General features: G+C 35.8%; 1 protein-coding gene across 9 annotated transcripts in view; it reads right to left on the bottom strand.

Annotated features, from left to right (window-relative positions):
* DMD (dystrophin) overlaps positions 1–16,693 on the bottom strand; it is a 2,273,580-nt gene that overhangs the window by 1,237,972 nt on the left and 1,018,915 nt on the right. For all 9 annotated transcript variants that reach the window (XM_046672830.1, XM_046672828.1, XM_046672833.1 and 6 more), the window contains 2 exons: positions 12,469–12,639; positions 6,426–6,608 (listed from right to left, as the gene is read on the bottom strand). In XM_046672830.1, coding sequence (XP_046528786.1) covers positions 6,426–6,608; positions 12,469–12,639 — 354 coding nt within the window. The remainder of the gene's footprint in view (positions 1–6,425; positions 6,609–12,468; positions 12,640–16,693) is intronic.

Raw genomic sequence — 16,693 nt, 5'->3', positions numbered from 1 at the left:
GTACTCATATATAAAAAAGCAAAACTTTAAGATGGCTGTCAGAAAATATAGAAGAGTAATTTTCTGACCTTGGGATGGGGAAAGATATCTTAAAGAAGACATTTTTAGAAAACTGACCAAAGAAAGCGATGACTAAATTTGATTACATTAGAATTAAAACCTTCTATTCATCAAGAGACACCATAAAGAAATTGAAAAACAGCCTCAAACTTGAAGAAAACAATTGCAAAATTTATAATACATGAATAAGAATATGAAAGGAACACCAACAAGTCAATTAAAAGATGAACAAATAACCCAATAGAAAAAATGAAAGGAAAGCCTGAACTAGTATTTCAAAGAAAAATATATGTGCATATCCTATACACATATGAAAACATGTTCAAACTCATTAGTAATCAGGGGAGTATACATCAGGATTACAATGAGATATTCCATGTGACTGACACAAATGAGATGTTTGACAGCTCCAAGTGTGAGAGAAGATACACATTAACACAGATTTGTATTTATTGCTGGTGGGTGTGCATATTGGAACGACTATTCTGGAAAAGAATTTGTCATTCTCAGTAAGGTGAATATTCACAAACCCGGCAACCCAGCAACTCCACTTTTCAGTGCATATCCTCAGAGAAACTACATTGTGTGGGCAAGAAAGACAGTTACAAGAATGTTCATTTCAGCACTTTTTGTAATAACCAACATTAAAAAAAGAAAACAACCTTAACGTCCACCAGCAGGAGAATGTAGAAATACACTGCATCACATTTAAACAGAGAATACAGATATCAAAATGAAAAATTCGTCAAATAGAACAATATGGATATCTCAGACACCAAAATGTTGGTCAAAAAGAGTAAGCCCTAGAAAACTATATATTATAGGTTACCATTTTGTATAATGCTCAAAGCAAGCACAGTTGAGCAATATATTGTTTAGGCATCTATATGTACGTGATAAAATATTTTTAAGCAAAGAAAAACTAAAGGGCAAATTTCTGGATCATGGTTATGTCTGTTGGGATAAAGCAGGAAGATGCACTAGAGGATAAGAACATAAAAATGGCCATTTGCAATTAGCTTTGAGATTGTAAATACTGGGCAAACCTATAATTACAGTAGTGCAATCACCACCACCTACTACCCTCCCACCACCAAAAGTGAAGTAGAGGAAAAAAGTTTTATTCTAAGAGAAACTAAAAACTCTATCAGATTTCCCACATTTTCACCTTAGCTCATTAGCCCTTGCAAATGATGGAGGACATTCCCTCTCTAATTGATAAAAAGTATCAGTCTAAGCTACCTTGCCAGTCTACCAATTCTTACTTGGTATTTTAAGTACAGTTTATCACAGAAAGTGAAATTAAGTATTTTGCTTTAAAAGGTGATAGAAATCTTAAATCTGGGTCATTTCCAGCTCCTGCTGGACTACAGGCTGTCTTCCTTCTGGGCAAAGATCCCAGTGGGAAAATATAAATATCTCCTTAAATACCCGAGGGTACTTTAGAGCTTTGAAGATAAGGAGATGTGATTGGTAATGTGTCTTATTAACTTTGGTGCAGATTGAGGTAATGAACTACCTTGCTGATTTAACCATCAGGATGGATGGCCTCTTGTGCCCTCGATGCATCTGAAGGACACAGCTGGAGAGGCTGAATGTACCAGCTTTACAGGTCACCTTTGCAAAATAAAATGTAGTCTTGTAGCCTGAACTGGAGCAAAAAGCCACTTAGAATAACTGTTAAGCTTAACAGTTTGGAACTTAAAATTACTTTGAAATCACAGAATTCAAAGTGGCTTTGAAGAAAGTACAAACGAAAAGGGAAACTTCTGTTCAAAATGGTAAATGGAGTTGATATGGTAATCCCCTACACCCCCTGCTTCAGTCACATTGAAATGCTGGATAAAATATAAAAGATAACATTTTAAATTCATAGCTGATCTATGAAACAAGTATGAAACATCCCCACATGGCAGAAACAAAGAGGGAAATTAAGAGCCTGTAGAGGTTGGGAAACCAACCTTAACACAACATGGGCATATCAGAATAGAGTATACAACATAAAAGCCGGAGTATCAACACTAACTTAGAACAGGAACAGAAGCATTACTCTCATGCACTCCAGGGAGGTGGAAAACATAAAGTTGTGTGCCACCCCTCCAAGACACAAGAACTATAAAATCCCCACTCACTGGCGTATAATGAATTAGCAAGGAAGCTGAGACTCCTCTGGATTTGGGTTGGAAAATAAGGATCCACCCATAAGAAACTGAAACCTAAGTTTATATCATACCTAAGGGTAAAACATAACATCTCTCAGACTCTGGTAGAGACAAACAGAAAAGACTCATAAGGACCCTCCAACAGCCGAGCACAGAAGGAATTTCCAGTAGAAACAATTCCTATCATAGGTGAGCTCACAAACAAAAAATCACAAGCCATGTGAGGGAATTCACTGCCATTAGAAGAGTCAATAGTCGTATCATGGTAGAATCCACACCTTATGATCTAGAGATAACAATTTTAGAGAATTTTATGATAAACAAGTTTAGTCTGGTGGTACAAGTTGCCAGTAGGATCTACTTCTCTGGAGATTGACAACTAGAGTTCATACTTAAGAAATAAAAGGTCTAAGTTCCCTACTTTCTATGTTAGGAGAACTTCTGCTACATGATTTCACAAGCCCTCATCTACAGAGAGGGAGCTGATGGGGAAGGCATTGAGGGGGATGTGAAGAGAGGAGAATTTGAAAAATCAGGCAATCCTTTTTTCTCATCTTTTTGTGGAGGTGTTTAGAGGAAACTTATCTGGTCCCTTTTCTTTATAGGATCTAAACGAGCATCGGTCATCGAGTGGGTGGGTATATTGAGAAAGTGATGGTTGGCATGCATTCCCTCTTGAGCTGCTGGTATGGCCAAAGAGGGTTCAAGGACAACTCTCAAGTTTCTCATTCCAGAGAGTTTTGAAGATGGGATCTGCCAGTGCCCACAGGCAGAGTTGAGGTGTGGTGGGTAAGTAAGATTCCAGGAGATCACAGAAGCATGGGTTAAAAAGGTATAATTTTCAAGAGAATGTGGTATAAGGCTACTGGCAAGAGTCTGCCTGAAATTCTTGTTGAATACTCCAAGTTTTCGTGGATGCCTAGGAAATCTCTTTTGGGGTTTAAAGTCCATACGAATAAGGGCAACTGGGATCCCGAGTAGACCACAAGTTTATAGAGAACAAGCCAGATCAGCTGTTATAACTTATGGAGTCTGGTGGTAAGAGACTCATCCTTGCAGATGTGTGTGGGTGTTAAAAAAGGGTATAGCAATTTTAGCCAGCCAAGAAAAGGACATCAGATGAAGAATGTATTTTCCCCTCCTTATCCTCCCACACACCAACACTAGAAGATCACTATCAAGAAACTGAGTGGGAGGAGGGGACTGTGAGATCACTTTTTCTCACCCCCACCTCTGTATGAATTGTTGAAGCCACAAGATTAATCTAAATTGGTGGGAGATTTTAATAAACTATGAGATTGAACTTTAAATGAGACTAAATTTTAATAACTAAAACTGAGTTAAAAATTATGGGATCAGACTGAAATACTGATTAAGAGGCTGACTACTAAGTAGAAAATGAGGTTTCACATGGTTGGTTTTAGTTATAGAAAAAATAAAATTGTTTCCTGCTTATTACTCATTAACTTGAGACTTCTCAACCAAATAGATTACGTAAGTTTAAATTGTTTAACTAAAGGAAGAAATAGAATTAGTTACACAAAAACAGAAGATTATGTAAAAGAAGAGAGATTTGCAAAATAACAAAGTCAAATCTTGAGAAATGGAAAATATGGTCTTTGAAAAAATACAAACACACATACATATAAATAGATGTATATATAGAGATGAATATATTTATATACCATAGGATTAATAGCACAGGAGGCAGTTGAAGAGAAAATTTGAGAATTGGAAGACAGATTTTACAAAATTACTCAGAATGCAGAAGATAGAGCTAGAAATATAGAAAATATTAAAGAGAAGTCAACAATCAGAATATAGGATGGGGATATTCTTTATAGATCTAATAAAGGTTCCTCTAGGAAGGAATGGAGAGATTGGGAGAAACAAAATCTTCAGAAAGATAATGGAGACCACCAGAGAGAGAAATAGTCTCTCTGTTCTTAATACACCAGGTGACAAAGTCTAAATGAAAGAAAGTTACATATAGATAAAATAAAACAAAACTGCAAAGCTTTGAAGGAGACAATGAAAAGATAGAGAAAATCATAAAGGAACAATGATTTGACAGCAGACTTAACAGCTAGTCATTTCAGAAGATGATGGAATATTTTTCAGTGTTGTAAAAAGTAACCGTCCCAGCATAATTATATGCTCAGCTAGGCTAGGACTCACTACTGAGGACAAAACAAAGGCATTTTCAGTCATGCAAAATCTGAGAGTATTTGCTATTTACACTCAATGAAAGAGCAGAAGGAAAAGAAGGATACAAAAAGCAAAACTCATCACAGAAATTGGCAAAATTGTGCTGGCAAATCTAAATAAATACTATTAAAAATAATAATTATAACAACAGCAGTGGCAATGGCATTGACTAATTTAGGAGAGTAAGAAATAAGTTGCAACAATAATATGAAAGATGAGAGGTAAATTCAGAGTTAAACCATTCTAATGATTCTGCTATATCACTGTTAGAGAGGTGCAGAGGAATATTTATTATTGCTGGACTTTGTTGATTAAGGTATGCAAGATAATAATTAAGGGTCCCACTAAGATAAAATAGTGTACATATTCCAAACCAGTGGAGAGGAAATAAAAAAAGCTTCTAAATAACTTGACAACTTCTATACAAATAGAAAATGTTAGAAGTGTCATTCTAGATGAGAAATGGAAGGGTAATTTAGTAAGTACTCTTGAAAATTAATATAAAAACAAAATATCCCTTTGGAAACCATATCCCAAAATAGATTTCTGATGGATTGGCATACCTTTCAAGTGAACAATATGAATAATACAAAGCAAAGAATGGTGGTGATGTAAAGAAATTAAGAACATAAGAAAATAATACTTAAGTGTTTTATTTAAATATTGTCAGAAAGCAATTTCCTACATTCAAAAAGTTCTCCCCTCATATAACACAACAGAGAATTAGCTGTGACTTCCTTGCGACTCATAGTGCATCTCTTCCCCTCTCACGCTTTGTTTTATTTTCTGTAGCACTAATACAAGAAATTTTACTTTATTTCCTCAACAACTATAATAGTTCCTGGCATATATATGGTACTGGCCAAACGTTTGAGGAGTGAATTGGGTAAAAAAAGGAACAGGGACTGATAAAAAAAAAAAAAAAAAAAAAGAAGGAATTGGAATCGATAATGCAGAAATTCTCAGATCACATTTTACAATTAGAAAGTTATAACATTGGAGATATTTTGGATACAGGTAAAATATATATTTTTTTAATATTTTTAAAGCTCTCCTCTATTTCTCTGAGTTATATCTGCCTCTAAATATCAAACACTCAATATAAAAAGCTACCTAAACAATAACATTTATCAACAATAATGAGGCACCTGAATTCTTTACCAAGTATATTCACAAAGGTGACTCAGTTCATGTGAGGGAAGGGAGCTTAATTTAAAGCCCAACTAGTGAGCAGTGTCTGACAGTATCAGCATTTGGTAGTAGGTAAAGTTTTGTGCTCCTTGGCACAAATTTTACTGTAAACAAAGATTATTTTCACAAGGAGGATCACAGTTTGTTTTCGATGCAGCTACATGGTCATCATTTGAGGCACCTGAATTCTTTATCAACTATTTTCTGACAAGCATAATCCAAGGAGTAAGGCATGTGGGAAAGATAAAGCAGAACTTAGGATAATCAATATAATATAAAATGCCCCCTCAAAAGCTAGTTAGACAACATGTCTTGTAAAGTACTTTAGAGGGCACAGCAATTATTAAAGACAATTATAGTAAAATACGCTTCCCCACAGAACACCTTCCTGCTCAGATGCTTATGACTATGCACCTTCAAATATATGAAAAAAATAAAGACCAACTTCTGTAAATCTTAAGAAAACTTATTTACAGGATTTTGTGACCTAATACGAATAATGGTAATAATATGAATTAGAATGAGAGCAGCTCACAGTTATTGAGGCTCAGTACTTTAAACAGAATATCTCATTTAATTCTCTCAACAGACTGTGAAATAGGTACTATTTTCATGTTCATTTTACAGACAGGAAACAGGTTTATACATGTTAAGCAACTGGCCTAAAGTCACAAACTTGTAAGTGCCTGAAGGAGGAATTCAAGCCTAAGTGGATTTACACCAGAGTCCATGTGTTTAATCCCTATGCTTCACATACAACCAGAAATTGACATATAACTGCTAAAGATCAAGAAAAGCACTGACTTCCAAAGTCTTGCATTTCCCATTCAGCCTGGTGCAGAGCCACTGGTAGTTGGTGGTTAGAGTGTCGAGTTCCTTTTTTAAGGCCTCTTGTGCTGTAGGTGGAGCTTGAGCTATGACACTATTTACGGACTCCGTAAGGAGCTTCACTTTTGCTTCTTTTTGCTGGGCCTCCTCTTTAGCTCTCTGAAAAATAAAGAAGACTCTCTTAGTACCAAGGCAATGACTTTACTTCCAAGATGCATTCCTATATGTCATATACTTTCTTCCTCACATCTCTGTTAGAATGAGTTTAATAAAAATAAACCCGATACTGACCCCAATCACCTCCATAAATTTAGGTTTAGTTAAAATTGGAAACTTGAAGGAAAACTTTATAATCAGAATGTAATAGATCTTTAATTAGAATAGTTTGAAAAGTAGTCAGTATATGGGTATGCATGTATTTGTGGAGATATATATATATATATACACACACACACACATATATATATATGAAACAAGCGAGAAATGAATATTTCAATACTAACTAGGTTCAAAAATATCTCATAGTCTAGAATTTAAATCACTTACAAATTCCTCGGATGAGTAATACTGAAATCAGTACAATATCATTATTTAAATCAAAAGATAATATAGAAAAGTCTTCTTAATGCTATATTCAGAACCATATTTTTATAAAAGAAAGTTGTGTTCAATAACTGAGAAAACAACACATAAGATAAAGAGAAAATGAACAGCAGGCCCTGACATGAGGGGCTGGCCTGGCATTTACTGCTATGCCTTGGTCTTCTCCTGTTGAAAAGAAGCTGTTTCACAGAATATCAACATCAGACAACGCTACTTTGTTACCAGTGTGGATCATGACAGCAATACCACTCCATAATCCATAATCACGTTAGAATACAAACAAAAACCTAAATATTGTCCAAACCACAAAACACCAAACACACCCATATCCTGGTTAACATGAGTTACCATTACTTCTTTATCAATTACATTTTCAGCCTTACTCTAGTCTTACCTCCTTCTAGGAAAAATTCATTAAGATACCCAATCATAGAGTCACTCCCACTTGCTGAGAACATGCAATCGAGAGCAAAGCCCTTAAACCCTCCCTTAAATCATTTAACACAAACCCAAATCCTACAAAACGTTCTTTCTAATATGCTCTTACACAAACTACAGTTCCCTGAGGTGTGTATTCTCCCTCATTAGCAAAAGTAATAAACTACAGGAGTGTTGTTGTCGGTCTTTGGTTGGAGGGTATTTATACTCCTTAACAACTTCCAATGTGTACATGCATGTTAGAAATACACACACAAACACACACACAACGTATCTTTCATTTGGATTACTCCAAAGGCCAACCCTGGGGATGAGCTTTCAAGCATAAGTCGTTTATGTGCGATGCGAAGGAAATACTGATAATGGAGACAGAAAAGGGAGGAGAAATTATAAGGGTATACTTATTAATTAACCAGCAACCACTGTGGTGACTGGAGTTTAATCCTGAGAGCAAGCTCTGGGAAATACATGCCTCAGGGTGATCCCACTCAGGGGTAAAGGCACTGTGATATTTATACACCACCTCCCATCATTGGTTGAAGGCTGTGGGGGGGATGTTAATTTCCTAATACATGAAGCTGGACACACAGATGGGGAAAGTGGGATTCAGTGGCCACAGGTAGCCCTCAAGTAAAGAAATGAAGGTTCTCGCAGGTGGAAGTTGGGCCTACATGCAATGTAGTAGTGACTGAAAGAGGATATGGGCAGGAAATGGACAAGGTCAGCTATGAAATACCTTTATATTTTTCAATGCAGTCACCCTATGCTTTTGCATTTAGTCCCATAATGCCTTAAGAGTATACAATATGATGGAAAACACAAGTTGTTTTGACTATTAGATGATTGCCTTCACTGATTTTAATTTAATTGATTGAGATTTTTAGTTCAAAATTCTAAATAAATCTGTTTTTTGACGTCACTGAGCATGGGATTCATTTCTACGCAAATCATATTTTGGCTATCACAATTTTAGCATTACAAACAACTTTGATAACCATTAATCACTTAGTATATTCTGCTGTGCGCTATGACAGACATGTTGTATGTGCTACTTCGTTGGCTCTTTAGTAAAACCTTGTAAGATGTGTTTCGTTATCTCGATATTATACATCAGAAAACTGAGGTTCAGAGAGTTTAAATAGATAATCCTGGGAGTTATTTCTTTGCTTTCTCATAGTTTCTATTGAGCCCATCTCAAATCCTCCGTGAGATGAAGAAGGAGCATGTTGTAGTGGAGCCAAGGAATGAAATTACATTTAATTTATGCAACTAGCAAAAACCACAGAATGAGGAACACTTCTTTCCTTGATCTTTAGGATTTCATAAATTCTTTTTAAGAAAAACAGGCTTAAACGTTGAGAAAGATTCAGAGAAAAGGAGATCATGATGAATTTCTCCACTGTGGGGAAAGATAGAAAAGTAAATGACTGGTATAGTTTAGACATAATCCTCATCAGAAATAGGAGAACCAGAAAGGGAGCTTTTGCTCCCCTTATATTCATGAATCTAACCATCATATGCTCAGACACCTTTCATTGTCAATATCTCAAACCAGTGGTTCTCAAAGTATGGTTCCTTAGAACCATTTTGGAACCTGTCCCTTGGCGTCACCTGGAAACATTTTAGAAAGGAAAAATCTCAGGCCCCACCCCAGACTCATTGAATCAGAAATCCTGGGGTGCGGATCTGAAGTCTGTTTTAACAAGTCCTCCAGGTGATTCTGCTGCTCACTCAATTGTGAGAATCACTGCTCTAGTCTATCACCCAGACAAGGAGAATAGCAAATACATTTACGAAAGTTCTCGTAAGCACTAGGACTAGAGTTACAATAGTGTAAAAAATTAAAAAAAGAAAGAAAGAAGAAAACAGTTAAAACTGAAATTCCAGAATTTGTTTAAAAGGGTTTAATATAAAGTGTACAGTCATTGCAGACTTCCAAAAGAATTTTGAAGTCAGGTGTTGCTTATCAAACCCTCCCCTAGGCTCTTTTATGTTAATTGAAAAGTTTTGTTTACAGGGGGGAAATGTCATCAAAACAACATTATCATTTTCAAGTAAAACACAGGAGAGAAAAGTAAAGAAACAGAAGGAGGTCTCTACTGTTTCTCTGAGTAAATCAGGGAGAGATGTCAAAGTAGGTCTGTCAATCTCTTCTGGCAATAATGATAAATTTGCTCTCAATATGAGCACAGGTGGAAGCCTGGACAGGGTACTATCACTACCCCCTAAAGAGTGAAACAGATCCAAAGAGATTACCTTGACCAGCAGGCAGAAAACACAAGAAATGGAACCTTCTTGCCAACTCCCTTCACTGTTATTGCCAGGGGCTGCCTGAGCTCTTCCTCTTTTCAATATTACCCAGTACTACACCAATTTTGTAGCTAGATCGGTTATTTAAACCTGCAAATCAATGTGGACTAACTGGTTGGGCCACTCATTTCAAGGACTGTTTACAAAATTTTAAAATTTGAGACAGTCTGCTCTCCAGCCCTGGAAAAGAAGAAGGGATCTGACTGGGTGGTTAGCCAGATAGGCAAACTGTTCAAGGAGAGAGGGAAGAGGGCCAGATGCAAACAAAGGAACTGGGCAAAACAGAGCAGCTGAACACAAGCTGAGTGCTGAATATCTACGTAGGGATCTGAGGAGCTATTCACAGAACAGAATAGACTAGAATAGAAGGGGCTGGGGCTGGGACGAGATGGGACAGGATGGGATGCCATGGAATATATTCAATCTTGTTGGTTCTACCACAGATAAAGCCTGTGACTATGACTAAATTGTTTGACCTATTTGGGGATTTCAGTTTTCTCATTAGCAGAGAGAGAAGTGTGGGCTATTTTGCTTCCAAAGCACCTTCTAGCTCTCACATTCTATAAGGACATAATTGTCCTAATGGTGACCTCCCCACAGTCAAATTTAGACTATTATATTCCCTTGTTTGAAACTTTACAATGGCTTTGTCATTTCACTTAGAATGAAAACTCCTCAGTATACTACAAGACTCTTGTAATAACAGATATATATCCACCCCTCAAAATCATCCCATGTCATTTATTCCCTTTTACTCTCTTCAGGGAGGCAGGCCTCTTTCTCTTCCCAGTTAGCCTTAGGGACTTCGCTGGAGCTCTTCCCTCTGATTGAAATGTGCTTCCATATGATTTCTTTAAGTCTGGCTTCATATCTCAGACTAAATATAATTCCTTACAAATGCCCTATGAGTCAACCCTTTCTAAAAATAGCATCCCACCCACCCCCAACTCCCACCTGAAATATAATTATCTTTATTTCACAATCCTGGTTTATTTTTTAGGCAAATTATCATGATCTCAAATGAGTTTATTTCTCCATTCACTGCCTGCCCTCCCCTACTAGATTGTAAATTCCAAGAGTCAGGTAGCTTTTATGTCTTGTTCACCACACTATATTCAGTGTCTAGAAGGGTGTTTGGCACATTGTAAGTATGCAATAAATATTTGTTGATGAATGAATGAGTAATATATAGTATTATTAGATTAGAATGATTTTATAGTTCTGTTTTTTTTGTGGGGTGGTGTGAGAAAGATTGGCCCTGAGCCAACGTCCGCTGCCAATCCTCTTCGATTTTGTATTTGGGATGCCACCACAGCATGGCTTGATGAGCGGTGTGTAGGTCCACATCCAGGATCCGAGACCGCAAGCCCTGGGCTGCCAAACTGCAGTGTGCAAACTTAACCACCAAGCCACCAGGTCAGGTCCAGAGAATGATTTTGTAGTTTTTAATACGCTAGAAACTATTATTGTTTATCCAAATATAATCTTCTTCATGTGTTTTAATATGTATTTTCTGCTATTAATTGTAATAAATTTCATTGAATGACCATATAAATTATATAATAAAGTACATGTAATTAATTTCTTACCATGCAACATCAATGCTAATAATAATGGTAATAATAATTATCTAGTTTTGGGCATCTACACTGTACAATGCATAGCGTTAGGACTTTCATGTTTCATCCTTCTGAAAAGCAGGTAATTTCGTACTCATTTCACAAATGAGGGAATCAAAGCTCAGTGGATCTTTTTAATTTGCTCAAGGTTACACAGTTTACGAGGAGCCAAAGCAGGTTTCAAACCCAAGTGTCTAGCTCCAAAATGATTTTGCTCTGTCATGAGGCCTCGAAACAAACAAACATATATTAATATACTACAAAGGCCAATATGGTTAGATTATGTGCTATTGCTAGGACATAAATATAATTGTCATTATAGCTGCAAATCATTGAGTACCCACTCTGAGCTAGGCAATTTACTTACATGTAAGTTTCAATCCTCAGTTCATACTTTCAAGTTAGGAAATGAGATGATTTACACGTGATAAAATAGAGGGTTACAGTGAGTACTGAGTTGCCCAAGGCCGTACTGAAACGCCATTGTGTAGATTCAATTCCAAGCCTCACCTTAAATCCTTGCTACATAGCAGTTTCTGTGGTTCTAAATCAATGTTATTATTTTTTTGTCCTATCGTTTCAAGAGAAGTGCATGTAAACTCAGTCCTTTTTATCCATATTAAAGGTCATCAGTTAAGATAGTTAGTACTTCCAAATTCTAAGAAAACTCTTTAAACCATCATAGTAACACAGCCTGTTGACTACATCTGCAACTGTCATTTCAATGATACTTTGACACATTTTCAATTTGAATTTACATCAGCTAGAAGCAGCTAATGTGAGTAGTCGAGTCCAATCCCTTAATACTATATAATTTCAAGAGAAAAGTCTTCCAAACTGTGATTGTCAATACTTATATTTTGACAAGGCATTGAAATTAATAAATAAAATGTTTAAGGATTCTACCTAATGTATATCAAACTTGAAGCTAAATTAAGAATCAACCTCTACTCCTAAACCAAGAAAAGAGCAGATTGTGCAGAATCACAAAACAAGGTTACATCTTTCTCTTTTTCTTTATTTGCTTTGTTTTATTTGGTTTATGTTACCTTCATCTCTTCAACTGCTTTCTGTAATTCATCCGGGGTTTTATATTCAAAATCTCTCTCTAGGTATTCTTCTTCAGCTTGCGTCATCCACTCATGCATCTCCGATAGATCCTTCTGAAGGCTTACAGTTTTATCCAAACCTCCCTTTAAGGCTTCCTTCCTGGCATAGACCTTCCATAAAACAAACCAACAAACAAAGCATGAATATTGAAAGTCACAAAACATCATCACCATATTATTATAGAGCAGTCAGGAAATAATAGAAAGCTTAGATAAAAAAGATGAAGCAAGAAGTAAAAAGCTTATATAAATGAGGAAAATAACTCCTGGCGATTGGGTACACAATTTCACATAAGTGCTAAAATAGGATATAGCCCTTTACGTGGCATCCTTAATAAAACGAACAGATTCCCCTATGACTATAATTCAGCTGCTGTGTGTGGTAATGCTTTTCTGCAAATAGAGAAAAACAATTTTTTTTCATAGGACATTTCCACTGGAAAAGTAAATTTATTGGCACACACAGAAATAGAAATTCTTTGTGCTCTCTGATACTGTTTTACAATTTCAAATATTCTAGAAACTTAATAACGATATACCTATAGAAAACTCAAAAATCTGAAAGAAAAAATAGAAAATGGATAACGGACATAGTCATGTAATTCACAGAAAGAAAACTAAAATGTGGAAGGATGCTCAGCATCACTTATAATTAAGTGATTATAAATTAATATGAATTAATGCATTTTCAAATGTAAGACGGGCAAAAAATAATTAGTGAAAATGCCCAGTCTGGGCAGGAATGTGGGCAAACAAAGGTTTTCATACCTGTTGAGGGAAATATCCAACATAGTACAACCTTTTGGACAGTAAATTGGCAAAATGTATTAAAATTTGTCACATTCATAATTCTGAGTCAACTATTCCACTTTGAAGAATGAATCATACAAAACAAAGTGTACAAAGTTGCATGTACACTGCTCAATTCAACTTTGAAGACAGCAACATACTGGAAACAAACCCAAATGTGTTTTCATGGAAGATTACTTAAATAATTAGTTAAATAAATTGTAATATACACAGACATGCACACACAATGAGCTACCATGTAGCACCAATACATCCGTACTGAAGTGAAAGTTGTTCAGTATATAATTTTAAGTTTAAAAAGCAAGTTGCAAAACCATGTATGTGATAATAGATTTGTACTTTTTAAAGCCTCATGCATTTCTGAAATACTAACTTCTTACAATAGAATTTATTAGTTATCAACCAGAAAGATAGCAAAACTTAAAATACCCAAAAGAAAATCATGCATGCTAATGGCTTGTTAAAAAGTACCCTGTTGTACCACACTGAAGGAAAATCTCAATTTTGTATTAGAATGATTATATACATAGTGCCTCTCATTTACCTTCAAAAGTAACTCTAATCAAATGATGTTATTCTTCTCCTGGGACTAAGTAGAGTTTTATCTTTTAAGTAACAGAGTTGTAATTATAAAGTCTTAATATATAACGCATAGTTTTAGTATAATGAAGTTTTCATGGTATTTTACCAAACACTAAATATGTGCAGAACTATCATGTTAATTTTCCAATCATCTTTAACTTCACAATCATCTTAAGCCTAATATAGTTAAATTGAAACTATATTAAGTTCTTTATTCTCCTAGGCAAATGTAGTACCTGCTCTATTGAAATGTAAATAAATGTTTCACTCTGATACAGCTAAAATATGTCTAACAATTATACTAGTTAAGGTATAAAGATTATTTTGCATTGTCACTGAGCCTATAATAAGCCTAAGTAAATATGCTGCTAAATTTCTACTCAGATGCTCTGCTATAATCTTTTGAGGTAGTTAGCAAAGCGACAACAATGTTAGAGCGACCAACAGAACTTAGCCAATGACTTGTAGTAAAACAAATATTGCATGCTCTAAAACTAAACCAGAAGAAAGGATCAGGAGTGATTTGGTTTTTGAGGAAAGAAAGGTAGGAAGTCATTCTGAGGTGACAGCACGAGTGTATTCAAAAGAACACCAGCTTTGGAATCAGGATACTTGGACTCAATCACTAGCAAGCTGAGTGAATCTGGAAATATCACTTCATTTCTCTTTATCTCAGCTTCATAACTAACCTAACAGTTGGACCAGATGATTTCCATAGTCTATTCCAAATTTAACATTCCACAGCTCTACAACTGATCAGAGAGACAGAAAAACTTTTTGTGATTTCATATTTTAGAAGGATTTCTGTGACAAGGTTTAGATTAAACTGACAATTTTTCCTCATCTTTATCACATTAGTGATGCCAACATTCTAGCCTTAAATTGCCCAATCTACCCCCACAGTTTCAGATTACATTGCCTCAACCTCATAGATAAAATAGAAAGTTCTTCATGTTTCCTGTCCTAGAATTTGTAAATCTAAGAATCATAACTGCCCCTCCCCACTCCACTTTCCTTTTTCCCCTCTGCTTGTTGAGATATAAATGACATATAACATTGTGGGAGTTTAAGGTGTACAACATGATGATTTGATACACGAATATAGTGTGAAACAATTACCACAATAGGATTAGTTAACACTTTTATCACCTCACATAATTACCATTTTTCTTTTTGTTGTGAGAAATTTAAGATCTACTCTCTTAACAACTTTCAAGCACATAATACATTATTGTCAACTATAGTCATCATGCTGTAATTTAGACCCCAAGAACTTATTCATCATATAACTGGAAATTTCTGTCATTTGACTGACATCTCTTCATCTTCTCCACCCACCAAACCCTGGCAACCACTATTCTGCTCTCTCTGAGTTCAGCTTTTTTAGATTCCACATATAAGTGAGATTATACAGTATTTGTCTTTCTCTAACTTCACTTTGCATAAAGCCCTCAAGTTCCTTCCAGACTGTTGCAAATTGCAGGATTTACTTCTGTGTCATTGCTGAAAATACTCTATTGTATATATACCATACTTACTTTACCCATTCATCCATTGACAGACACTTAGGTTGTTTCCTTATCTTGGCTACTGTGAATAATGCTACAGTGAATATGGGAGGGCAGACACGTCTTTGAGATCCTGATTTAATTTCCATTGGAAATATAGCTAGAGTTGGGATTGCTGGAGCATAAGGTAGCTCTAGCTTTAATATTTTGAGGAACCTCCATACTGTTTCCATAGTGGATATACATCCCTGTCAACAGTGCACAAGGGTTCCCATTTCTCCACATCCTCACAAGCACTTGTTATCTGTCTTTTTTGATGATAACCATTCTAATAGGTGAAAGATCATGTGCCTCTTTTTTTTCAGGGGAAGATTTGCCCTAAGTTAACATCTGTTGCCAATCTTCCACCCCCACCCTCACCCCCTCAAAGTCCCAGTACATAGTTCTGTATAATCCTAAGTTCTTCCGGTTATTCTACATTAGCCATTGCCACAACATGGCTACTGACAGATGAGTGGTGTGGTTGTGTGCCTAGGAACAAAACCCAGCCTGCCAAAGCAGAGTGGCTGAACTTTAACCGCTAGGCCATCAGGGCTAGCTCTCATTGTGGCTTTGATTTGCATTTCCCTGAGGATTAGTGATGTTGAGCATCTTTTCATATACCTGTTGGCCATTTGTATGTCTTCTTTGGAAAAATGTCAATTCAGATCCTCTGCCCATTTTTTATTCAGACTGTTTGTGTTTTTTGCTATTGAGTTGCATGAGTTCCTTATATTTTTTAGATATTAACTCCTTATCTTATATATGGTTTACACTTTCTTCCATTCTGTAGGTTGTCTTTTAATTTTGTTGATTGTTTCTTTCGATGTACAAAAGCTCTTTAGTTTGATGTCATTCCATTTATTTATTTTTCTTTTGTTGCTTGTGCTTATGGTGTCATATCTAAAAACTTGTTGCTAAGACCAATGTCAAGAAGGTTTTTCCCTATGCTTTCTTCTTGGAGTTTTATGGTTTCAGGTGTTATGTTTAAGTCTTTAATGCATTTTGCGTTAATTTTTGTGGTGTAAGATAGGGGTCCAATTTCACTCTTCTATGTTTATCCAGTTTTCCAAAAATCATTTAAGAGGCTATCCTTTTTCCATTGAATATCCTTGACTCCCTTGTCAAATATTAGTTGTCTGTATATATAAGGGTTTATTTCTGGGCTCTCAATTCCCTTCCATTGGTCTATGTGTCTATTTTTATTACAGTACCATACTGTTTGT

This window comes from Equus quagga, chromosome 10, assembly GCF_021613505.1.
Source record: "Equus quagga isolate Etosha38 chromosome 10, UCLA_HA_Equagga_1.0, whole genome shotgun sequence".
Lineage (NCBI taxonomy): Eukaryota > Metazoa > Chordata > Mammalia > Perissodactyla > Equidae > Equus > Equus quagga.
This window is presented reverse-complemented; position numbering and strand designations above follow the sequence as displayed.